Source organism: Suncus etruscus, chromosome 12, assembly GCF_024139225.1.
Source record: "Suncus etruscus isolate mSunEtr1 chromosome 12, mSunEtr1.pri.cur, whole genome shotgun sequence".
NCBI lineage: Eukaryota > Metazoa > Chordata > Mammalia > Eulipotyphla > Soricidae > Suncus > Suncus etruscus.
In genome coordinates, this window is record NC_064859.1 from 89769562 (window position 1) to 89795026 (window position 25465).

Consider the following 25465-nt stretch of genomic DNA (forward strand, 5'->3'; position numbering starts at 1 on the left):
ATCTGTGGGAGGCTTGTGAGTATCCTGAGATGGATGTGTCAGTGAGAGAATGTGAGGAGGGGCTTGGGGCGTGCAGGAGAGCCCCACCTTCCTTCCAAGGGTGTCCAGGGCGTCTCCTAAAGTAAGTGTTGCTAAGACGCATTGTAAACATCTGGGCACCTCCTGTCCAGCCTCCGTGCATTTCCTCCAGCTCCTGGACCAGCTGGTCTGGCTGCTGCCTAGGATAAAGCTTCCAAGTGAGCTCGTGGGGAGCTCCCAGCGACCTCCATCTCCCCTCTTCCCTCCTTTCTGGCCTTCTGACTTTCTTCTCCCACCTGCTGGGATGATATCTCAACAATGATCATTGGGACTGTGTGTGCCAGGAGGAGTGGACGTGTGGTGTGTGTGTGTGTGTGTGTGTGTGTGTGTCTGTGTGTGTGTGTGTGTTGTTTGAATGGGTCAGAAGCAAGTGGTGTGTGTGAGTGACTGCTAGAGTGAATGAGTGTAGGCTGGGAACATATGACTGAGCAAGTGTTAGTATATATAAGTGTGAATGTATTCATGTGTGTGAGCATATATGGTTGTGTGCATGTAAGAAAGTGTGACTACTCGAGTGTGTGGTGCGAGTGTGCTGGTGTGAACATGAATATGTCCTGTGTGCACAACTGTGGGGACGGTGCATCACGTGTGAATGATTGTGGAGATGAATAAAGGGGGGGTCCTCGCCTGCCTCCAACTTGTCCCCACCGTGGGCAGAGGGCCTGGTGCTGAGCCCAGACAGCAGAGTTTCTGGGGTGGGAGCTGTGGGAAAACTGCCAGTGTTGTCTCTCCAACCCTGTGTTTCACTGGTGACTTTCCCCCTGGGCACAGAGGACTTAGGGCATTGGGGGCTACTGGGGCACCCACCACCCGGGCTCTGCCCATGTTCTCTAGTTTGGTGTTGGAGGGATTATTAACCCCCAATCTGATAGTAGGGAAAAGGTGCCAAGAGAGGTGTTTAGTGGGAGGGACAGTCTCCAGGAGACCTACACAGGTGCTAAGGCAGGAATATTCTGGAAGCTGTTTCAGCTCTGGGCCAGGTTCCTGAGCTCAGCTAAGTTGGACAGCCCTGGTTTCTGGGTGGGCGAGCAGAGCCTCCTGCAGCCAGATGGCAGGTGGGGCCCCAACAGGTCAGCTCAGGGGCCAGGCTGGTGCATGCCCGCACAGTGTGAAGCAACGTGAGAATGCTGAGTAATCCCGGGGCCCCCACGGAAATGTCCCGTTTCCCAGAGCGCTGCAGCCAGGCCCTCCGGGAGGGGCACCATAGAAATACAGGCAACAAACTGCACCCCAACCTGCTGGGGATTCCAGGGCACAGAAAAAGGTTTAAGAGCACCAAGAGGTGGCTAAAAATGGCCCAGATGCTCCAGCCCACCGTAACCCTCAGGCCTAAAAACATCAATACCCACAAGAGCCAAGTGCAGACTACTGGGTGTTGGGGAGACTGGGATGGTTCTGGGGCTGTGGAGGAGAATGGCATGTGAGAACAGGGGTAGCTCAGAGGCCAAAATATAGGCACTCCATGTAGGAGTCCAGGCTCCATCCCAACACTACAAGGTCTCCTGAGCACAGGAAGGAAGGAAACAAGGAATGAAATAAGGACAGAAATACAGACAGAGGGGCTGGAGAGATAGCACAGCAGCGTTTACCTTGCAAGCAGCCGACCCAGGACCTAAGGTGGTTGGTTCGAATTCTGACATTCCACATGGTCCCCTGTACCTGCCAGGAGCTATTTCTGAGCACTGCCGGGTGTGGCCCCTGAGCACCGCTGGGTGTGGCCCAAAAACCAAAAAAACAAAAACAAAAACTATGAACTTAATATTGGGGCAGGAGAAATAGCATGGAGGTGGAGCGTTTGCTTTGCATGCAGAAGGACGGTGGTTTGAATCCTGGCATGCCATGTGGTACCCGAGCCTGCCAGGAGTGATTTCTGACTATAGAGCAAGGAGTAACCCCTGAACGCTGCTGGGTGTGACCCCTCCCCCCAAAAAAAAGAAATAAAGAAGGAAACAAGGAAGGAAGCAAGCAAGTAATGAAATAAGAAAGGAAGAAAATGAAAAGAAGGAAGATAGAAAATAAGGGAAAACTAAGGAAGCAAAGAAAGTAGGAAGAAAATAAGGAAGAAAACAAGAAACAAAATGCAGAAAGAAGGAAGGAAAGAAGGAAGAAAACTAGTAACAAAATTAGGAAGGAAGGAGGAAGGAAGGAGGAGGGGGGAGAAAGAGTGGAGGCCAGGAAAGATGGAATGGATGGGAGACTAGAAGGAAGGAAGGATGGAATGAGTGGGAGAATAGAAGGAAGGAAGGATGATAGAGAGAAGGAAAGAAGGAGGGAACAAAGAAAGGAAGGAAGCAAGAAAACAAGGAACAAAATAAGGAAGAAAACACGGAACAAATATGTAAAGAAGGAAGGAAAATGGGGAAGGAAGGAGGAAACAAGTAACAAAGTTAATATGGAAGGGGAGGAAGGGAGGAAGGAGGGAACGGAATAAGAAAGGGAAATAGGGGCCGGGCGGGTGGCGCTAAAGGTAAGGTGCCTGCCTTGCCTGCGCTAGCCTTGGACGGACCGAGGTTCGATCCCCCGGTGTCCCATATGGTCCCCCCAAGCCAGGAGCAACTTCTGAGCACATAGCCAGGAGTAACTCCTGAGCGTTACTGGGTGTGGCTCAAAAACAAAAAAAAAAAAAAAAAAGGAAAGGGAAATAAAATTTTATGGCTCTCAAGATCCCCCGCATGATCCTGGTGGCATTTAATCTAATGACAAACATCCTTAGGACACACTCAGAGTTGAAGAGAGGCAGAGTGAGGGGGCCACAGGTCAGGGGACTCTGGAGGACTCTGGAGAGCCCAAGCGCTAGAAGAGGTCAGAGGAACTCTTGTGCCCTAGCAAGGCTGCTACCTGTGTCTGGGCTTCTGTCTACCCAAGTGTGGAAGTACCACAGGGTGTGCAACCCTAAAAATTAGATAGATAAGTGTGGAAACTAACATTCATGCTGCTCTGAACTGCATGTGGACGGAGTGTCGCAGCTTTGGTGGTTTCTGCTATGACTGTGTGTCCCTCATCTGCTCGCTGAACTGGAGCCCAGACCAAGGCCTTGCTCCCAGGGACCTGGAATGCCACCCCTGCCCCAAGCACTCAGGTCTTGTGGAATTAAGTCTGTTGGACGCTCTTTGCTCTTCTCTACCTTCTGTGCAGTCTCCTCAGTTAGATCACACAGGCCCTGTGAGGAGGGGACCAGAAAATAAAAAACCCATAGGTAAGCCCAGACATCAATTTCATTTGAATTGTTTTCTTTCTTTTGGAAGAAAGTTGAGTGATTGAGGGAATGGAGCAATAGCACAGTGGGAAGGACATTTGCCTTGCATGCCACAAGATTTGGGTTCCATCCCTGACATCTCCTATGGTACTCTAATCCTGCCAGGAGTAAGTTCTGAGTTCAGAACCAGGAGCAACCCCTGAATGCTGCTGGGTGTGGCCCAAATACTAAAAGAATAATAATATAAAAAGTTGAGTGATCGAATGAGTGTTTTTAACCAGTTTTTCTTGCAAAATCATTGGAGACTATGGGCTGGGAATATTATATGTGTCTCTTTCTACAGGCAGGAGTGAAAGAAATCAGAGATGGGATGAATTCTGGGAATTTTCTGGAGGATATTCCTGCAGGAATTCAAAGATATTTCAGGCTGAGCCCATGTCTGATTTTTGCCCAGCTGTTCCTATGGCTCTTATAGGTTATTTATCCTTCCTGCCAGAGCAAAGACCTGCTTTCCTGTACATATTATGCAGGAGGCTTATTCCTCAGTGCCAATCTCCAGTGCTAATTATCACAGATGCTCCTGAATGAATTTATCTTAAACTTCTGGTCAGAAATTCAAAATGGGTCTTGGAGGGGCAGCTCAAATCAGGGCGAAGGTAAGCTGCGTTCTTTTCTGGAGTGTCTAGAACCAACGTCATTACCTTTTCCAGCTTCTAGGGGCCACTTGTTCGCCTGGGGTCTAGACCCCCTCCTGGCCTCTGCTCTGAATGTCCCCTGACCCCAGGCCAGATTGACCTCGCCTGGATAATCAGTCAAATCTCTTTGGGCATGTTAGAAAGTTTCTAGAAATTAGATTGACAGTGGTTGGGGGATCCCAACCACTAGAGAAATGCTGTCTGAGCAGCACTGGCTGGAGTCAAGGCCCTCCAAAGTCCCTGGATGTTTCTATTCTAGATGTTGTATTGACTGGCACCAGCACAGTCCATCCCAAGCTGCTTTTGAAGAGGGGGGTAAAGACCCTTAAATCAAGTGCCTTAAGAAAGTTCTAAAAGGTGCTCTCCACTGAGAGATTCCCTGTCCTTGGCTCTGGAACATGACCCTGCAGTCCCAGGAAGACTTGCTGTCTCCAGGAGGCCAAGTGAGAGCCAGAGGCGAGGTTACTAAAGGATGGGCATGGGGTGGGAGATGAGGTTTCTTCCCACCCTCCTCTCCAAACCCCCTTGTGTCTCCCGAAAGCACTGTGGAGACAAAATGTCTCCCTGTTTTTTCCCACTCGCAGACTTCATCCTAGAGCCCTCCACACTAGAATATTCCCCAGTTGCCCCCTACCCTATTATCTCATGTCACCATCACACAGTTCTTGAAAGGAACCACCACTGTTGCACCCATAGCAGATGAGGAAACTGAAAGTCCCAAGAACCCAAGGTTCCATCACGGTAGCAGACTCTGTTCTGCTTCTCCATGCACCCCTGATGCCAGGCCTGGAGGAGTCGAGGCGTCACTTCCACTTGGCCAGGTCAGCAGTTAGCACAGTACCAAACAGTGCAAGTAGGGGTGAGCTTGAGCAAGAAGTTACATTCCGGGCCGGGAAGGTGGCGCTAGAGGTAAGGTGTCTGCCTTGCAAGCGCTAGCCAAGGAACGAACCACGGTTCGATCCCCCGGTGTCCCATATGGCCCCCCCAAGCCAGGGGCGATTTCTGAGCACATAGCCAGGAGTAACCCCTGAGCATCAAACGGGTGTGGCCCAAAAACAAAAACAAAAAAAAAGAAGTTACATTCCTCCAGACTAGATAGACTAGAGTCTTCCTGTCAGAGGGGCAAGGCACAAGTAGCTCTTCTGATCCCCCAGGTCCCATTATACTCCCCTCAGACACAAGGCATCCAAGGGGAGGGAGCCCGGCCAGTAACCACACCAGCTACATTGACCATTTTCCTGTCTTAAAATGAGACTGGAGGAGGGGGCTGGATAGATAGCATACAGCAGTAGGGCATTTGCCTTGCACGTGATCGACCCAGGACTGACTGTAGTTCGATTCCTTGCATCCCATATGGTCCCTCGAGCCTGCCAGGAGAGATTTCTGAGTGCAAAGCCAGGAGTAACCTCTGAGTGCCACCAGGTCTGATCCCAAAAAACAAACAAATAAACAAACAAAATGAGATTGGAGGAAATGAAGAGATAGTTCAGGGTAACGCACTTACCTGACTTGGCTGTAGCCAACCCCAGTTTGATCCCTGGCACCCCAGAGAGTTCTCCTAAGCACTGTTAGGAGTGACCCCTGAGCACAGAGTCAGGAATAAACCCTGAGCACTGCAGGATGTGGACCCCAAAGTAGAAAAAAGGTGGGGAGAAGTGACTATGAAAGATCCAGGATAGGCTAACCCAGAACAGACCCGGGTTTGATTGCCATCATCCCTTATGGTCCCCCGAGCCTGCCAGGAGCGACTTCTGAGCACAGAGCCAAGAGTAACCCTGAGTGCAGCTGGGTGTGACCCAAAAACCAAAAAGAAAAAAAAAAAAGATCCAGGATAATAAATCCCAGAGGAGAGCACCCTGCCCCCACAAGCAAGCAGGGCTCCCCAGGATTTCTCCCACCCAGGTTCTCACTTATACACAGGATATGCTCTATTCAGATTCAACACCATCAAGGTTTGGATTGAGCACTTTCATGCATTTCTGCAGAGAGTAATTTTTCTAACTATTAAATAATTCATGCTGGCATTGTTTCTTGCATTCTTAAAAAAGATGCTAATTACTGCACGGGGTGGTGGAGAAAATAAATGAGCTTCCGGTTCTGCCTTCCCTTTCCTGCTCTTGCTGTACCAAGCTGAGTGAGGGCTGGCACTTATCTCTGAAAGCATTCTGCTCTGTTGAAACAGCAAGGCCGAGAGCTCGGATGGTGAAAAGCACTGCGAGGTGGGTGGGGGTCTAGCTCAAGTGAGAAAGCACTTGCCTCACACACAGAACACCCTGAGTTAGATCCCAGGCTTAGCCTTCATCCCTAGCAGTGGCTAGTGAGTTCCTTATAAACACAAGCACAACTTCTATGTTCTTGGTGAACCTCCTGTCTCCATGTGGTCTCCAAACACTGAGGGAGCAGCCCTTGAGCACTGATCCAGGACTAGCCCAGAGCACCATTCAAAAGCCAAAACAAGGGGCCGGAGAGATAGCACACTGGTAGGACGCTTGCCTTGCATGCAGCTGACCCAGGACGGACCCAGGTTTGATTCTCAGCATCCCAAAGAGTCCCCCTAGTCTGTTGGGCAATTTCTGAGTTCAGAGCAAAGAGTAACCCCTGAGCATTGCTGGGTATGGCCCAAACACCTAAAAAAAAAAAAAAGCCAAAACAAAAAAAAAATATTTTTCATGCAGCCATTAAAACTCATCTGAGTGACAAGATAATACAGCAGGCTCAGCATTTGCCTTGAATGCAGCTGACCCAGATTGGATCCCTGGCAACTCATATGGCTCCCTGAATCCATTCCTTCAGGAGTAATCCCTAAGTACTGTCTGATATGGCCCCCCACATGAGTGAAATGGGTTCTAGTGTCCTGAGCTGCTCTCTGTTCAGTGTATTGGCTTTGATGTATCAAAAGCCCCACCCAGCACCCCAAATGGAGTTCTGACAGCTGGTCCTCACTTGGAAGGACCTGCAGACTTTAGGGGCTGTGCTGTCTGGCCTTGATGGCTCGAATCTGGAGCGTGAGAGTAGCTCAGAGGGTCCTGAGCTGACTTTGCATGCTTTGCAGTCCTGGGCGCACTTGCTGACACACAATACAATATCCCCAGATAACAAACAATATTTTGAAAAAGAAAATAAGATGGCTGCCCTATATAGAATTAATCCTCAGGTTCTAAAACCAGGACACTGGAGAGACGTGGGTCTGAAAGCAAATCTCGATAGGAAACAGCAAACACACACACACACACACACACACACACACACACACAGAAATGAAATGGATTGAGGAATTCCAACACGTAAGCCTTCAGCTCCTAACACACACACACACACACACACACACACACACACACACAGAAATGAAATGGATTTTTTGCAAGCAGCTATCCAATTGTGCCAACACCACTTGTTGAAGAGGCTTTCTTTGCTCCATTTAGGATTTCTTGCTCCTTTATCAAAAATTAGGTGATTGTATGTCCGGGGAACATTTTCTGAGTATTCAAGCCTATTCCACTGATCGGAGGGCCTGTCCTTATTCCAATACCATGCTGTTTTGATAACTATTGCTTTGTAGTACAGTTTAAAGTTGGGGAAAGTAATTCCTCCCATATTCTTTTTCCCGATGATTGCTTTGGCTATTCGAGGGTGTTTCTTGTTCCAAAATTGAACTTAGACCCCCAGCTATCATCAAGTACGAAGGTAAAATCCAAATGGATTAAAGACCTCGATATCAGCCCCAAAACCATAAGATATATAGAACAGCACATAGGCAAAACACTCCAGGACATTACAGGCATCTTCAAGGAGGAAACTGCACTCTCCAAGCAAGTGAAAGCAGAGATTAACAGATGGGAATATATTAAGCTGAGAAGCTTCTGCACCTCAAAGGAAATAGTGCCCAGGATACAAGAGCCACCCACTGAGTGGGAGAAACTATTCACCCAATACCCATCAGATAAGGGGCTAATCTCCAAAATATACAAGGCACTGACAGAACTTTACAAGAAAAAAACATCTAATCCCATCAAAAAATGGGGAGAAGAAATGAACAGACACTTTGACAAAAAAGAAATACAAATGGCCAAAAGACACATGAAAAAGTGCTCCACATCACTAATCATCAGGGAGATGCAAATCAAAACAACGATGAGATACCACCTCACACCACAGAGAATGGCACACATCACAAAGAATGAGAATAAACAGTGTTGTCGGGGATGTGGAGAGAAAGGAACTCTTATCCACTGCTGGTGGGAATGCCGTCTAGTTCAACCTTTATGGAAAGCGATATGGAGATTCCTCCAAAAACTTGAAATCGAGCTCCCATATGATCCAGCTATACCACTCCTAGGAATATACCCTAAGAACACAAAAATACAGTACAAAAACCCCTTCCTTACACCCATATTCATTGCAGCACTATTTACCATAGCAAGACTCTGGAAACAACCAAGATGCCCTTCAACAGATGAATGGCTAAAGAAACTGTGGTACATATACACAATGGAATATTATGCAGCTGTCAGGAGAGATGAAGTCATGAAATTTTCCTATACATGGATGTACACGGAATCTATTATGCTGAGTGAAATAAGTCAGAGAGAGAGAGAAAAACGCAGAATGGTCTCACTCATCTATGGGTTTTAAGAAAAATGAAAGACATTCTTGCAATAATAATTTTCAGACACTAAAGAGAAAAGAGCTGGAAGTTCCAGCTCACCTCAGGAAGCTCACCACAAAGAGTGATGAGTTTAGTTAGAGAAATAACTACATTCTGAACTTTCCTAATAATGAGAATATATGAGGGAAATGGAGAGCCTGTTTAGAGTACAGGCAGGGGTTAGGTGGGGAGGAGGGAGACTTGGGACATTGGTGGTGGGAATGTTGCACTGGTGATGGGTGGCGTTCTTTACATGACTGAAACCTAAACACAATCATGTATGTAATCAAGGTGTTTAAATAAAAAAAAAAAGGAAAAAAAAAAAAAGAAATGAAGGGGCCGGGCGGTGGCGCTGGAGGTAAGGTAAGCCTTACCTGCGCTAGCCTAGGAGACGGACCGCGGTTCGATCCCCCGGCGTCCCATATGGTCCCCCAAGCCAGGAGCGACTTCTGAGCGCATAGCCAGGAGTAACCCCTGAGCGTCACCGGGTGTGGCCCAAAAACCAAAAAAAAAAAAAAAAAAAAAAAAAAGAAATGAAATGGATTGAGGAATTCCAACACGTAAGCCTTCAGCTCCTAAGAAGCAGCAAGCTCACTGAAAATAAAGTCTGAAAACACAAGAAAGCATTTTCCTGACATCCAGAGTATTTATTAGGAAAGAAGAGACCACACCGGAAGTGAGATTAAGTGGTCTAAACTAATCCAAGGTGCTACATTCAAGGATGTTTCCAACCAATGAATAACATGGCAAAGGTGTATACTGGAAGGGATCCTATTAATCCCACAATTCGATTAATCCCACACTGCCCCTTCCATTTATCATCAACCCCACACTGAGCCCCGGAACCTGCCATCTGCAAACCAGAGGCTCAGGTGGGCTCTGATCCCTCAGTCACTGCTGGCCATTCTGTCTCCTGCCTGTCCAGTACCCCTGATCCCAGCTGCCTGTCAATCACTTCTGGTAGCCGGTTTTGTGAAGCCCACTGCAGAGGACTTTCTTCTCTGAGAAAACCTTGACCCCCACCCATCCACCCATTTTGTGCTCTGATTCTACCCAGATAGCAACTCTAGATCCTTCTGCAGGACACAGCTGAGTAGGAAGGACTTCTTGTCTCACGGCTTGCCCAGGTTCCATACAGCCTGGAAGGGAAAGCTAACTGCATTTATGTAACTTGTAAGAAAACAACATAAAGGAGGAGTTCAGTGGTAGCAATAAGTTGAAGATTTTTGTGTGTGTGTGTGTGTCTCATTTTTGTTATCCCTATGGGCACAGCTCAGTGATGGACAGAGAGAAAGACCTGAGTAGAAGCTGGAGGGAGAAAGCAAGCTGGTGTATTTATCTCTCAAGGGTAAAAACTCTGTCACTTACCACATAGTCTTGTCTCTAATAAACCTAAAATGGTGGAGCACTCAGGCTTCTGTCCAGACCTGGGCAGAGGTGCTTTCCACAGCCTGGCTGTTTTAAAGTTGTTAGACTCATGACTATTGGAAAAACTCAACCCACGTGATTTGAACAGAGACAGAAGATCTTGCCTTGCATGTGTGAAGTCCTGGGTCTGGTCTCCAGCACTGAGGGGAGGCAGAGAGTGTCTCTCCAGGGATTGAGTTGGGCCTTTCTGCCTGGTCATTTCAATCCTGACATAAATCAGTTTGATTTCAACCCATTTCATGCCATAAAATACTTTTTATTTTTTATGAACTCCTAATATAAGGGCATTAAATATTCTCAGGAATATGGCGGTGGTCACGCTCTATGCAGGGTGGAGCAGCTTTGGGGTGTTGGGTTAACAGCAGCTGGTCTATAGGGAGAAGCACAAGGAGTCGTCACCTTCTTCCCTCTGCAGCAAAGCTGGAGTGAGGTGTGAGAAATCTTTAGCAGCAATATTGTGGGACTGTTATCAGCCAAGGTCATTAATGTACCTCCTGTGAGTCACTGAGAAGAGCGCTAAGAAGCCTGGGAGACATGGCAGCCCCAAGGGGCCAACAGTCAGGTTGAGGAGAGTCATGAAGGGGAAACAATACTGTATCTCCTGGCTGGAGATTCAGTGCAGTGGGGAGGGAAGGTGATTCCTCTGAGGCAGCTGAGCCCGTTGGATCTCTGGCACCATTATACGGTCTGAGTTCCACCAGGAGTGATTCCTAAGCACAAAGCCAGGAGTAAGCCCTTGAACACCTCTGGGTGTGACTTTAAAGTAAGCAAAAACAGTAGCCAGAGTGGTGGCACAAGTGGTAAGGCATCTGCCTTCCCCTGGGACAGACTGTGGTTGGATACCCAGGTATCCCATATGGTCCCCCAAGCTAGGAGCGATTTCTGAGCGCATAGCCAGGAGTAACCCCTGAATGTCACCGGGTGTGGCCCAAAAACCAAAAAAAAAAGTAAGCAAAAACATTATAGATATTAATAGTAATGAAATATATTTCACATTTGAACACATTTGTGGTATCCCCTCCCTCACTTCCTGTCTATCCCACCTTGAAGTCCAGACCCACCCACAATTGGGAGGGGTCTGAGGTTTGGAATAAAAATGTTGCCTGAGAGAAGGGGAGGCAAAGGAGCATGGGATCATGGAGGGCAGTAGGATAGAGGCTACATGAAAATTTAGCTTAAAAGCCATGTGGAGAGATGCACATGGCTGTTAGGGCTGTGTAATAAAGCTGGTTGACTCTTGAAACTTCATCTGACTGCTGCTGAAATCTCTCCACCGTTATCCTGCAATCTTCAGACCCGCTGGCCAAAGGGCTACAGGCGCTGTGCAGAGAAAGGCCTCATCCCTATCTAGGCCTCTTTCTATTTTTTTATTATTATTATTTTTGGGCCACACCCGGTGATGCTCAGGGGTTACTCCTGGCTCTGCGCTCAGAAATCGCTCCTGGCTTGGGGGACCATATGGGACACCGGGAATTGAACCGAGATCCGTCCTAGGTCAGCGTGTGCGAGGCAAATGCCCTACTGCTGCGCCATCCCTCTGGCCCTAGGACTCTCTATTTTATTTATTTATTTATTTATTTATTTATTTATTTAATTTATTTTTGGGTCACATCCAGCAGCGCGCAGGAGTTTCTCCTGGATCTATGCTCAGAAATTGCACCTGGCAAGCTCGGGGGACCATATGAGATGCTGGGATTTGAACCACCGTCCTTCTGCATGCAAGGCAAATGACTTACCTCCATGCTATCTCTCCGACCCAGAGCTCTATATGTTACATTTATACAACGCACATTAATTCCTTCAGCCTGTGCACAGCTCAGAAAAATCTCATTTCTGGGTACACACAGGGTTTGAGCTTGTGTGACTTGTGGGGGTAAATTCTAAGGCTCACTGGTTAGCTAGTTTTCTGGGAGTTCATAGCTGTCGCATGCAGCTTACTTTCAGCCACCTGCAATTCTCGGTATTTACCGTGTTCATGAAATGGGCATGTTGGCGACAAGGAGTGGCACAAAGAAAACCAGAGTCAAAGGAAAGTGCATTTCGGCCAGGGGTTGTTGAGCAGCCAAGGGATCTTACTGAAACAACCAAGCTTCTAACTTCTCTGCTTTGTTCCCTGCCACTTTTATTAGCCAAAGTTTAACACAAATCACCTGACGATCAGGATTAATTAATTAATTAAGGGAACTTGTTCTAATTAACTCAGAAGAGGTGAAAGGAAAAAGGGAAAAAGGGATTTTACAGGTGTATGACAACATGACTGATGAGGAAATTGGACCTCAAGATGTTTCTAGACACACTATCTCTTTGTGGCCTTCTCAGCAACATGGTGGAAGCAGGGACAATGTTACTTATGAGTGGGAAATAGAGTGATTTAAAATGTGGTCCTGGGTCCAGAGTGACAGCTAGTGGTACAGCATTTGCCTTGCACGCTGATGACTTGGGATAGACCTGGGTTTGATCCTCAGCATCCCATATGGTTCCCTGAACCTGCCAGGAGCGATTTCTGTGCGCAGAGCCAGTAGTAACCTGAGTGCCTCGGGTGTGACCCCCCAAAAACCAAAACAATAAATAAAAAAATAAAATATAGTTCTGGGATTGGAGCAATAGTACAGTGGGTAAGACACTTGACTTGTATATGGCTGACCTTGCATATGGTGATCCCCAGCACCTCATAGGGTCCCCTGAACCTCACCAGGAGTCCTACCTGAGCAAACCCTAAGCACTGTTGGATGTGACCCAAATAAATGCACAAACAAAATAAACTATAGTCCTGAGGCTGACAGTATAGACTAGGAGCCTGGGTTTGGAAGGAGAGCTAGTTTGGGTTTAAACTGCTTTCTGTGTGGTATTGTCAAGATCCCCTGTACCTCTGAAATCCCAGTTTCCTCTCTTTTAAGCAGGGGGTATAATTAATGTTATCAAAGTTCTTCAAAGAGCTTACAATAGTTTGAGGGAGCAGACAGTTGAAATACCCCATTCGGCAGGTGCAAAGCAGCAGGAGTCTTGTCTAAGGTCTGCACTGGCTGTTAGGCTCGTGTTCTATGCCGAAGACCAGTATCTCCACCAATAAGGGCAGCCCCCAAGCCAGAGTCTGATATTTGGCTTTATTTTAGAAAAATACACAACTTAAATACATATGGCACTCTCTATACAAGACATAAACAACTGTTAAGAGTTAACATTTTCAGTAAGCACTTAGTACGTTACCTCGTTAGAGCAAAGGGCTTTGTCAGAGACGCTGCAGTTGAAGGGGAAGATGGCAAGCCAAGCAGATGGGGAGCTAGCCTGGCACCCCACTTTGCAACGAGCTGTATCCCTCCCCAGGGGGCCCTTCCTGCACAGTTACTATTGCACCTTCCGTCAGACATGCCTGGCCTCTCAGCACCACACCTTCAGCTTTCGAACTGACTGCCTGATGCTGGACAAGCCACTGAACCAACGGCATCAACCATGTCTTACCATTGTGCTAAACGCCAGCCAGGAGAAGCAGAAACCTCTCTTCCCTTTGCCTGGAGATGGCGGTAGCTACAGCTGTAGCTAAATTCCTTTCCCAACTTTCCCCGAAAACATTGGTGAGCTTTGAATGAGCTTGATGAAGCCAGCTGGTCAGGGAGACAACTGCAGCACCCCCTCGTGTTTCTCTATCACCACGCAGAGCCACCTGCGTGGTCGCCACCCCCCCCCTAATTTGGACCCCAACTTTTCCTGCTCCCTCCTATGGTGCCGCTGTGCTCAAGGATGGCGCTTCGACACATCTGCCCCTCACTCTGGCTTCCTCCTACAGCCTCGGCTGCCTTATCTATGGCTCATACAGTGAACAGTGAAGTGGGTCCTCATGACTGGGTGTGAAGAGACAGTTACCACTTGAGAATTAGATGCAGAACATGCTAGAACAAGGTTCCTGAGGTGAAGGTCAGCCTGAACAAACTTACAAAGCACAGAAAGACCAGCCTTTCATCTCAGGGGACAGCACGAAGGCCCCCAAGTCTGAACTTTGTAGCTAGCAAACTAACTGAACCAAGGACACACTGATGGAAAGAAGTTAAGATGAGAATGTTCAGGTAAAAATAAAATGTTAGCAAGAAGAGTATGTATTCAAAAGAGGCCCAGAGGGGAGCAGAGAGGGAAAGAGGAACCAGAGGAGGCTTGTGGATTTTCAAGTGCTCAGGTAGATTGGAAGATGGATTTAAAATGCCTCCAGGGATTGATTCCTAACAAGTTTTAAAAGTGTTCATTCTTGGGCACTCAGACATGAGATAAATGGCTTTTATTTAATAGCTGCTCAAACTTGCATTCTTTAAAAAAAAAAAAACAAGCTTCTCTAAGAATTTTTTTTTTCTTTTAGCCATGAAAAGTTCCTACTAGTGGTTACTCTCAATGATGTATTTTGCAATCAGGCTAAAAAATTTTTATGAGGTTGAACTATCAAGCATATTTGCATTGAGAATGGGAAGTAATGCACAGAGGTCTATAAAGTTTTGTATGAAGTCTGTAACCCCCAAAACCTCATTGAAAATCATGCTGCCTTACCTCTGAATAATCTACTCAAGGCTTAAGGAATCAGAAAAATTCAAGGATGCTGAAATTTAACTTACCCCTTTCCTTTACTTACTGAAGTAGTGCCTGACCATCCTTCACTTGAAGTGACTGAAGCAGCAGGAACTAGCAATGGGTGGAACCTCCACAAGCAGAAGCTCTCGAATCCTCACCCTCGCAGCCCTGCTGCTCATCTGTATGAGACCTGCATGAGGCCAGCAGCAACATGTCCTCTGGTGATTACTCTGCTGGGCTCCTGCAGGGCCATGGCAAAGCACAGTCACACCAACATGGCCAGGTACCACCACATGCGTCCCTCAGACAGGGGCCTCTAGACTTTCAAGGGACTGGGACTAAAATCCAGTCAGGGATTTTAGGTGTGATAAGGTTTGTCCGTGAAATCCATGTCCAGAAGCATTCTGGGGTGCACAGATACAACCCCAAAACTATAGTTAAAAGTTTATAGTTAAACTATAGTTTAACTATAGTTAAAAGGCCAGAGAAAACTGTCACAAGAGGTTGGATCTCAACTCACTAAAAGAAAGCAATTAAAGAAGCATTTAAATATATGGCCAGCCATAAGAACTCGGACTGGGAAGTGCTCTGGGTTTCCTGTTGGGTTCCTTGAGGCTGCTCTGGAGGGGAAGGATGGAGAAGGCTGAGGTGGGCCCGAGTGAGCGAAGTCCAGCTTTCTCATGGAATGAGAGGTGTAACTTGGCACCATGTGTGACATTGGCTCAGACCCATAGATAATGAGGCTCTAGGGACTCAGCGGCCCAGACGGGACAGCTGAGTCACACCAGGACCATGAGTCCCTGGGGATGGGGGGCACACCATGAGGGTTCTGAAGAAAGGCCAAGCCCACCCCTGATCCTTAGTCACAAAGATGGGAGTATGACCACAAGACACAGCTCTCTGGGTGAGGTCAGCTTCGTATGAGCAGTTTAAAATGCTGCAGTTTGGAAATGAGGTGCATAAGCAATGAGGACATGGGTTCCCTCCCCACCTGAAGGCTCCTGGCCTGGCCTTTGACAGACCCACTCGGCCAAGACTAGAGGGAGGAAGCGGGGCAGCGGCTGGACTCCAGAGAGCAAGATGAGAGATGAGACTGTGATGTCGCATGCTAAGAAGGGCTGGAGCGATAGCACAGTGAGGAGGGCGCCTGCCTTGCATACAGTTAATCTGGGTTAAATCCCCGGCATCCCATATGGTCGGTCCCCCAAGCATTACCAGGAATGCTTTGTGAACACAGAGATAGGAGTAACCCCTGAGCACTGCCAGGTGTGGCCCCCAAACAAAAACAAATGAAAAGAGGAGGGCAGATGAGAAAGCCCAGCCTCTTCGACCTGGAACACCCAGAGGCAGGGCCTGGGATGAACAATGTCAGCGGTGCTGCTGGGCCCCAATTCCTGAGACCCTGTGCTCCCACTCCCCACCATTGGGGTCCCTGTTGCTCCCACACATCCCCATGCCCGGGCTGGAAGATAGTGGCAGGACCCAGGTGCCCACCTTTCCTCTGCCCAGGCCTGTCTCTCTCTCAGATGGTGAGAGAAGGGGAAGAGAGACTGTGCCCTGTGATTCAGGACACTCAGCTCTTGTCATACTTGCCAGAGGCTGCAGGCCACCAGGTCCCCAACAAAAGGTCTGGGTCAAAGCGAGTGCCCCACACTTGCAGGTGTGTGTGTGCGGGTGTGTGCTGAGAGGTCACTGCATCCCCTTCAATGAATGATGAAACAGAGTAGATAAGGGGCATCCTGCCCACCCTCTAGAAACCTCACGGCGTTCCTGAGTGAAGTTCCATGGGACCCAAGAACCGAAACACCCAGATCTGAGGGCCAATGGGACGCTGCTCCGGAGCGGATAGTGAAGGGGTGAAATGCTGGGTGCAGGGAGCAAGACGGAGATGGGAGGGGGTGGACTTAGAGGCGCTTGGGTCTTGCCACAGCATGACTTGGAGCCTTCAAGGCAGGGTCCTCACTGGGTCTGCCTACTTGATGCTCTTCAGGAGGGCCGTACGGGCATTCACCACGGCTTTGAAGGCATCCTCACTGCCCGGTGCCACACACTTGTCAGGGTGCAGCAGCACCGCCAGCTTCCGGTAGGCCTTGTTGACTTCCTCCCTGCAAAGAGAGCAGGTGCTTAGCTCCAAAGGCAGAAAAGAGTGCTCCATGGCGACAGGTGGGTCAGCCCTCCAGAGGAACACAGATCCCACCTCCAGGGCTGCTTTCCCCCCAAGGTGGTACAAGAGGACTAGAAAACAAAGTAGAAGTGACCTACGAGCAAGAAGAAAAGGCTTGGGGTCAGAGCAGTAGCACAAGGTGTAAGGCCTTTGCCTTGCCTGTGCTGGCTAGCCTAGGATGGACTGCGGTTCGATTCCCCTGGCGTCCCATATGGTCCCCCAAGCCAAGAGTGAGAGTGATTTCTGGGAGCATAGCCAGGAGTAGCCCCTGAGCGTCAACAGATGTGGCCCAAAAACCAAAAAAAAAAAAAAGAAAAAAAAAAAGAAGAAGAAAGATTTAGACATGAAATAAGCTTAGACATGTGGAGGATCATGCTGAGTGAAATGAGGCAGAGGTAGAGAAACAGATGGAATGATCACAGTCATTTGCAGGATATTAAAAAAAAATGTATGTAGGAATAAAGTGTCTGCCATAGTGGCAAGGTGTGTTAACAGGGAAACTGGAGACATTAGAGGTGGGAAATGACCACTGGTGAAGAGATGGAAGTTGGAGACACTGTGTCACTTAAATTCAACCATCCACAACTTTTTGTTTGTTTGTTTGTTTATGAGCCACACCTGGCAGCACCCAGAGGTTATTCCTGGCTCTGCACTCAGAAATTGCTCCTGGCAGGTTTGGGAGACCATATGGGATGCTGGGAATCAAACCGGGGTTGGCTGTATGCAAGGCAAATGCCCCACTGCTGTACTATCACTCCAGCCCCTCATCCACAACATTTTTAACTTTGCATTTCAATCATTTTGTCATTCAATCAAAAGAAGAAAATGCCAGGCAACACATGGCCCCAAGGCTTGCCCAGGAGGAGAGTAGATCAAACAAGGGCACTTGGCCCTAGAGCACAGCTACTCATGCCTGCCTGAAGGAATGGGGGGTTTGAAACCCCAGGACAGGTCCCTGACAGGGCTCTGAAAGGGGGCTCAGAGGTTCACCAATGGGTAGGGAAACAGCCAAGAGAGGGAAGTGGTGGAGAGAGGGCTGCAGGAGGCTCGTCCGGAGTGTCCCACGGGACCCGCACTAGAAAGTACATGGGACAGTGGCCAAGGTTCAGGAGTCAGGAAGACAAAGGTCTTGGTGGCAAAACAACCAAAAGAAGGTCCAGTCGGACAAACAAGAACGATCCGTTATTTGGGACAAAGCCAAGCTAGGAAAGCTGATGTTTGAGGTCAGGAGATGAGGGCACAGTGGCTACAATAAGCCCAGGTTGAGTCTAGTAGGAGTTGGGATCAGGATCTGTGCAAGTGCACCAGGGAACACTGGAAACAAAGAGATGAAAGGGCGGGGGCAGGGGCACTGCTACCCAAGACCAGAGGCAGAGGAGCCCGACATTATTTCCCAATGGTCAGAGTGGGGGTCCTGCAAGCAGGAGAGAGGGGAGAAGGCAGGGAGGCCCTGCAGTACCCTCCTTCACCTCCTCAGTAGAGGTCCCAGAGTGGTTCTGCCCCCCTCCCTGGTATCAAGGTGCCACGATAGCCCACAGAGATCGGCAGAGCTGGTTTATGGAAAGAATCCTTGTACCTCTCTGGGGTCCACGGGCTCAGGCCATGCCCTTTGTTCCATTTCTTGGGGGTGTGCATGATTGGAGGAAGGAGAGTTATTACGTCACCTATATTGCCACACATCTTTGCACTTCCAGCCATCAGAGAAGGTGGCAGGGGGTCCCCGAGTTCTCTTACCGTGAAGCCCCGGGCTTGAGCCCCAGCATGTCCCAGCTGTCTTTGCTGCTCCGGATTCGGCGGATGGTGTCCGCCTGCTCTTTGGTGAAGGTGGCGCTGCTGCCGGGCACTGGGCGCTTCCCACCGTTGTCACAGAAATCCACAATGGCGAAGTAAAAGGTCTGTGGAAAACAAAGGGCTTGATTAGGGCAGGGCCTGTGAGAACAGAAATTTCTCTGAAGCAATGATTTCAAGAATTTTTTTTTTTATTCTTGTTTTTGGGATACACCAAGTGGTGTTCAAGAATTACTTTTGGTGGGCTTGGGGGAATCACATGGGGTCCTTGTCAGCAGCGTGCAAGACAAGAACCTCACCCACTGTACTATCACTCTAACCCCAACTTCAGGAATTTTAAACACTTCTCCATAAGTCTTAAAAAAAGCATATGTTGGGGCCTGGAGAGATAGCACAGCGGCGTTTGCCTTGCAAGCAGCCGATCCAGGACCAAAGGTGGTTGGTTCGAATCCCAGTGTCCCATATGGTCCCTCGTGCCAGCCAGGAGCTATTTCTGAGCAGACAGCCAGGAATAACTCCTGAGTACCGCCAGGTGTGGCCCAAAAACCAAAAACCAAAAAAAAAAAAAAAAAAAAGAGCAATATGTTGGAGCTGGAGTGAGAGCACAGCAGTGGGGCATTTGCTGTGCCCACTGCTGACCCAGAATTGACCACGGTTTAGTCCTTGGCATCCCATATGGTCTCCTGAGCCTGCGAGGGTCGATTTCTGAGTGAAGAGCCAGGAATTACCCTGCCCCTGAGCACCACCGGGTGTGGCCCAAAAAATAAAAATAAAAAAATAAAGCTGTATGTTCTTTGAAAGTTTTTTTTTTATCCCTTTCTTTAAATTAAAAAAAAGTCGAGGGCCAGAGAGATAGAATGGAGGTAAGGCGTTTGCCTTCCATGCAAAAGGACAGTGGTTCGAATCCCAGCATCCCATATGGTCCCCCGTGCCTGCCAGGAGCGATTTCTGAGCACAGAGCCAAGAGTAACTCATGAGCGCTGCCTGGTGTGACTCAAAAAACAACCAAAACAAAACAAACAACAACAATAAAAAGTTGAGGGGTCAGAGTGATGGTGCAGTGGAATGGCATTTGCCTTGCACACGACTGACACAGGACAGACCATGATTCAATCCCCTGGTGTCCTATATGGTCCCCCAAGCCAAGGGCGATTTCTGAGGGAATAGCCAGGAGTGACCCCTGAGTGACACCGGGTGTGGCCCAAAAACCAAAACAAAACTAAAAGTTGATCACTGTGACTTACAATATTATGGATAATAAAATGTTCCAATCACATTCCTCCTCACCAGAGTATTTCCCTTTTCCATTGTCTCATCCCCCCTCCGATTTTTTCTTTTAAACTACATATATATATTTGCACATACAAATTATATATACAATTTAAATGGATCATATGCCAAACAAGCTTGGCATAAAAAACGTTGTAAATGAACATTGCTAGAAAAATTAAACATTTTTCTAATAAGAAGTGTAAAATGAAGTGTGTCCTTTAAAACTATCTGTCCTCAAGTAACCATGGTCCACAGCTTCTCAAATACCCTTTTAGAAAAAAAACTCAGCCAGCACATACTTCTCTGCACAGAGCTATCTATTGGATATTAGATGAGACACTGAAAAAAAGAAAAGAAAAATGGGCTGGAGCAATAGTAGAGATAGAGAGTTTGCCTTGCACATGGCCAATCCGGAACAAACCCAAGTTTGATCCCTGTATCCAATATAGTTCCCCGAGCCTGTCAGAAGCAATTTCTGAGTGCAGAACCATAAGTAATCCCTGAGCATGACCGGGTGTGGCTCAAAAACCAACCAACAGACCAAACAAACAAATAAATGAGAGACAAGCATGCCGTTTGGTGTCTGCGTGTTCTCACACTCCAGGTTCTCTCTAGTTGCCTGCTGGAGCCTGCTGGATTGTCTCCTCCTCCCATCCTTTCTCACGACTATTCCGTTTTCAGAGCTTGCTGAACTACTTTCTTGTCGGTGGACCAGCCAACTGTTTCCAGTCCTCCACTACAACAGTGCTTTGTCTTTTGCTTAGTTAAATCATGTAATGTCTCTCTCCTCACTGGTTGTGAAGAATTCTAAAAGTACAGCTATGTGATAAGTGTCTGTGCGTTTTTTGACGCTGACAGCTCTGGCACAAAAGGGTTGCTTGGCTGACACAGCTTTGCTGGCTGGGCTGCCTGGTCCTCCGTCCCTCAGCATCAGCAAGTGTGAGCATCCTCACTCAGGCCCCCAGCCACTGCCTCACTCGCGCCACCCAGTGGCCGCCTTGCCTTGCAGCTATGGGCTTTTCAAATGTTCGCCGGCTTTCTGTACCTACCTGGTTTCCATTCTCTGCCTACTTTTGTTTTTCAGTGAAACTCTTCTTTTCCCAGTTACTTCCTTCCCCCCTTTTTTGTTTTTGGGTCACACCCGGCAGCACTCAGGTGTTACTCCTGGCTCTACGCTCAGAAATCGCTCCTGGAAGACTCGGGGGATCATATGGGATGCTGGGATTTGAACCACCATCCTTCTGCATGCAAGGATGCATGCAGCATCCCATAGCCTTACCTATCTCTCCGGTCCCCCTTTTCCCCTTTTTGCTGTTGTTGTTGCTAAAATGGCCAAGGTCTATACATACACTTGGTAGTGCCTAAAGAGACTCTTGGCTGTGGGGTCCCTTAGTCATGGGGCTCAGGCAAACGTCCTAGCTGTGGTACCTGTTCCATACTCCTTCCATTTTATCTTTCACTCAGATCCCAGTAGTGCTCAGAGGATACTCTTGCCTCTGTGCTTAGGAATCATTCCTGGCAGGCTCAGGGGACTTATATGGGATGCTTGGGATTGAGCCTGAGCTGGCAGCATGCAGCGCAAACACACTACCCTGCTGTGCTATGGCATTGGTCCCAAGATCCCTCTTTTTTTTTTTTTTTTTTTTATCTCCTGAAACAGCTAATGGGGACATGCTGCTGACCTAGGACAGTGGTCGGCAACCTGCCACATGTGGCTCTTTACACTTTTAATTTGGCTCTTCTGTGTGCTGGGCGGCCGCTCCAGGAGTCAGGACTCTTCTCCTAGCCTCTGTCAGTGTGCGCCCTGTGTGGCTCTCAAAGTAAATTTCAATCGTGGTTTTGGCCAGATTTGGCTCAGTTGAAAAAAAAAGGTTGCCTACCACTGACTGACCTAGGACAAACCTGGGTTCGATCCCCAGCATCCCATATGATCCCCTAAACCTGCTGGGAGCGATTCCTGGGTACAGAGTAATCTCCTGACACAAGAACCTATTAGGAATATAGGAAAGGACTGGGACATGGCACAACAGTAATACAACAAGTCTGCACAAGGGATCTGGATATCTTTATCCTCAGTGCCAAGGAGGGGCAAAGGGAACAGGATACAAGGGAAGTATTAACTTGAATCTGCAGAGAAACCTTTTACCTTTTTTTTTTTTTTTTTTTTTTTTTTTTGGTTTTTGGGCCACACCCGGCGGTGCTCAGGGGTTACTCCTGGCTGTCTGCTCAAAAATAGCTCCTGGCAGGCATGGGGGACCATATGGGACACCGGGATTCGAACCAACCACCTTTGGTCCTGAATCGGCTGCTTGCAAGGCAAACGCCACTGTGCTATCTCTCTGGGCCCCAGAGAAACCTTTTTCTAAGTGTTTCCTTACAGAATAGTTTTGTTGCATTCATTGCTTGTTCTACCCAGGAAGCACTCACTTGAGGGGCATTTGCTCAGTGCTGTATTAGGCTGCTCAGTTAGTCCAGCTGACTGAAACAGAAGCCTGGCTCCTGAGCAGCCGCTGGGAGCACACACATCTGTAGAAGGAAGAGCAGCCAAGGTGTGGGACATACAGCATGAGCATTCCAATTGTGAGTCTGTCAAGAGCCCTTGGGATGGCTCAGTGCTGGTCCCCAGAGTTCAGAGTCGAGCACCCCATTCACCCACGGAGATGCAGGCAACACTTGCATGGGATTCCAGGTGCCATAAGAACAAAAGGGGGTAAGGGAAGGAACATGGGCATAAAAATGTTCAAGTCTGTTAGGGTCAGAGAGAGCACGGCTGTCAGGGCTGCAGGCTCGAGCTGTTCTGAGACCTCAGCAACCCTGATGGAGAGGGGAGAGGAGAGAGAAGAGAGAGAGAGAAGGGGGAGAAAGAGAGGGGAGAGAGAGAGAGGGGAGAGAGAGAGAGAGGAGAGAGAGAGGAGAGAGAGAAAGAGAGAGAGAGACAGACAGAATTTGAGGGCTAAGTTTACCAAATCAGAAGGGCTTTTGAGAGAGAGAGAGAGAGAGAGAGAGAGAGAGAGAGAGAGAGAGAGAGAGAGAGAGAGAGAGAGAGAATTTGAGGGCTAAGTTTACCAAATCAGAAGGGCTTTTTCTAAAGAAAAAAAAAAATCAAGCTTACACTAGTTCAGTAAACTGCCCATAACTGAATTGCCTGCTAAAACAGGAATCAACATCCTTTTAGGAAAATAATTTGTAGTCTCTACAATGTATTTTTCACATGGCTGATGTTTAGTCAAAAATTACTACTTACATAAAGAAGCAAAATAATGTGTTAGGAAAAATAACAAAACTGATCAAAATTGAACTATTTTTGTTTTGTTTTGCTCTAAAGTCACAGCTTGGTGTGCTCAGGACTTACTAAAGGTTCTATGCTCAGGAATCAGTCCTAGTGGTGCTCAGAGGACCATGCCATGTCAGGGATCAAATTTGAGTCAGTCGCATGCCAGGCAAGCATCCTGCCCATTGTTCTATCTTTCTGGTCCCTTAAACATTGAATTTAACAGCAACTGTTATAAGTTCTATAAGGAGGAAATGAATTTTGGCCTCCTCATAAGGAAAAGCATTCTTTTCTTTTCTTTTCTTTTCTTTTTTTTGGTTTTTGAGTCACACCTGGCAGTGCTCAGGGGTTACTCCTGGCTCTACACTCAGAAATCAGTCCTGGCAGGCTCAGGGGACCATATGGGATGCCAGGATTCAAATCACTGTCCTGCATGCAAGGCAAATGCTCTAACTCCATGCTATCTCTCCGGCCAAAAGCTCTCATTTTTTTTTGGGGGGGGGTGTCACACCCGGCAGTGCTCAGAGGCTACTCTTGGCTCCATGCTCAGAAAATCACCCCTGGCAGGCACAGGGGACCAAATGGGATGCCGGGATTTGAACCACCGTCCTTCTGCATAAAAGGCAAATGCCTTACCTACATGCTATCTCTTTGGCCCCTCTCATTTCCTTTTTTTTCCTCTTTTATTTATTTTTTTTGTTTTGTTTTGTTTTGTTTTTTTAGGTCACACCCAGCAGCACTCAGGAGTTACTCCTGGCTCTATGCTCAGAATTTGCTCCTGGCAGGCTCGGGGGACCATATGGGATGCCGGGATTTGAATCACCATCCTTCTGCATGCAAGGCAAATACCCTACCTCCATGCTATCTCTCTGGTCCCGGAAAAATATTCTTTTAATGGAACAGATACAAACTATCAGAGGAGAACTGGGACCAAGATTGACCAAATTAAACCCCCAAACCCTCAAAATCCAAATGCACATTTAAGAACTGAAAGGCTGATGTAACGTTTTTACTTGGGGGACCAGAGTAACAGTACAGTGGGTAGGGTGTTTGCCTTGCATGAGGCCAATCCCCAAGCCATATGGTTCCTGAGTGTAGAGCTAGGAATAAATCCTGAGAATCACTAGTTGTGGCCCCTCACTAAAAAAACCAGAAACAAACATTTTACTTGGATGATTTAACAGCAAAGATTGAATTTAGTCAAGAGAAATGATGTAATCTAAAAACAGAGGGGGGAAAATTGAAGAAAAATAAAGCTTCAGGGATTATGGGTGAAAAATAAAATGATAATATCCATGTTAATCATAATAAACAAGGAGAAAAAGAGATAAATCTGAAGAAATATGGTTCCCAAGTTGGATGAGAAATATCTTCCTACCAATTTGAGGGAAAATATAAATAAAACAACTATTAAAATAAAACCGCACTTGGCTTTGAAAAACCAAAGATAAAGAGAAATTCTTGCTAGTTGTTAGTGTAGTTATTTCTCTAACAGCAAGAATTTCTCTTTACTTTTGTTTTTTCAAAGCTAAGTGTGGTTTTATTTAATAGTTGTTTTATTTACATTTTCCCCCAAATTGGTTAAAGAATAAGAGAAGTAGAATGCCTGTCGGAAATATAGGCAGGGGCAGGGGAGGCGGGGCTTTGATGGTGGGTGAGGGGGGTATTCTGTTTATGACTGTTTATGCTTGTAATCATGGTGCTTAAATAAAGATTTAGGGGCCGGAGAGATAGCATGGAGGTAGGGCATTTGCCTTCCATGCAGAAGGACGGTGGTTCAAATCCCCGCATCCCATATGGTCCCCTGTGCCTGCCAGGGGTGATTTCTGAACGTGGAGCCAGGAGTAACCCTGAGTGCTGCTGGGTGTGACCCAAAAACCAAAAATTAAAAAAAAAAAAGATTTACATATATAAATATATATAATGTATATATACACACACACACATATATGAGAAGAAACAAAAAAAAGAAATTCAATCTAAAAGTAGCTAGTGGGAAATACACACTATTTTAATAAAAGAATTAGAGTGTGGCTATCTCAAGATCTACATCAGTCAAGCACTAAAACAATTCATGTTTAATTGTGACTATTTAGTCTCAGACAAATCAACACTACTCTTAGATGCCCTCATATCTAAAAGGAGAGTAATAACAGTCCCGTTTTTAAGAGTCTCAAATGTAATGAAACATGTAAACTCCTTTAGAACTGTGACATTCTGGGCCGAAGAGGTGGTGCTAGAGGTAAAGCGTGTGCCTTGCAAGCGCTAGCCTAGGATGGACCGTGGTTCGATCCCCCGGCGCCCCATATGGTCCCCCCAAGCCAGGGACGATTTCTGAGTGCATAGCCAGGAGTAAGCCCTGAGCAGCAAACGGGTG

General features: G+C 47.4%; 1 protein-coding gene across 1 annotated transcript in view; it reads right to left on the reverse strand.

Moving 5' to 3' along the window:
* Positions 1–16034: 16034 nt before the first annotated feature.
* Positions 16035–25465, reverse strand: part of DNAJC27 (DnaJ heat shock protein family (Hsp40) member C27) — a 30480-nt gene continuing 21049 nt past the window's right edge. The window contains exons 6-7 of the mRNA XM_049784492.1: positions 18492–18652; positions 16035–16698 (exon numbers count right to left, since the gene is read on the reverse strand). Coding sequence (XP_049640449.1) covers positions 16566–16698; positions 18492–18652 — 294 coding nt within the window. The 3' untranslated portion in view covers positions 16035–16565. The remainder of the gene's footprint in view (positions 16699–18491; positions 18653–25465) is intronic.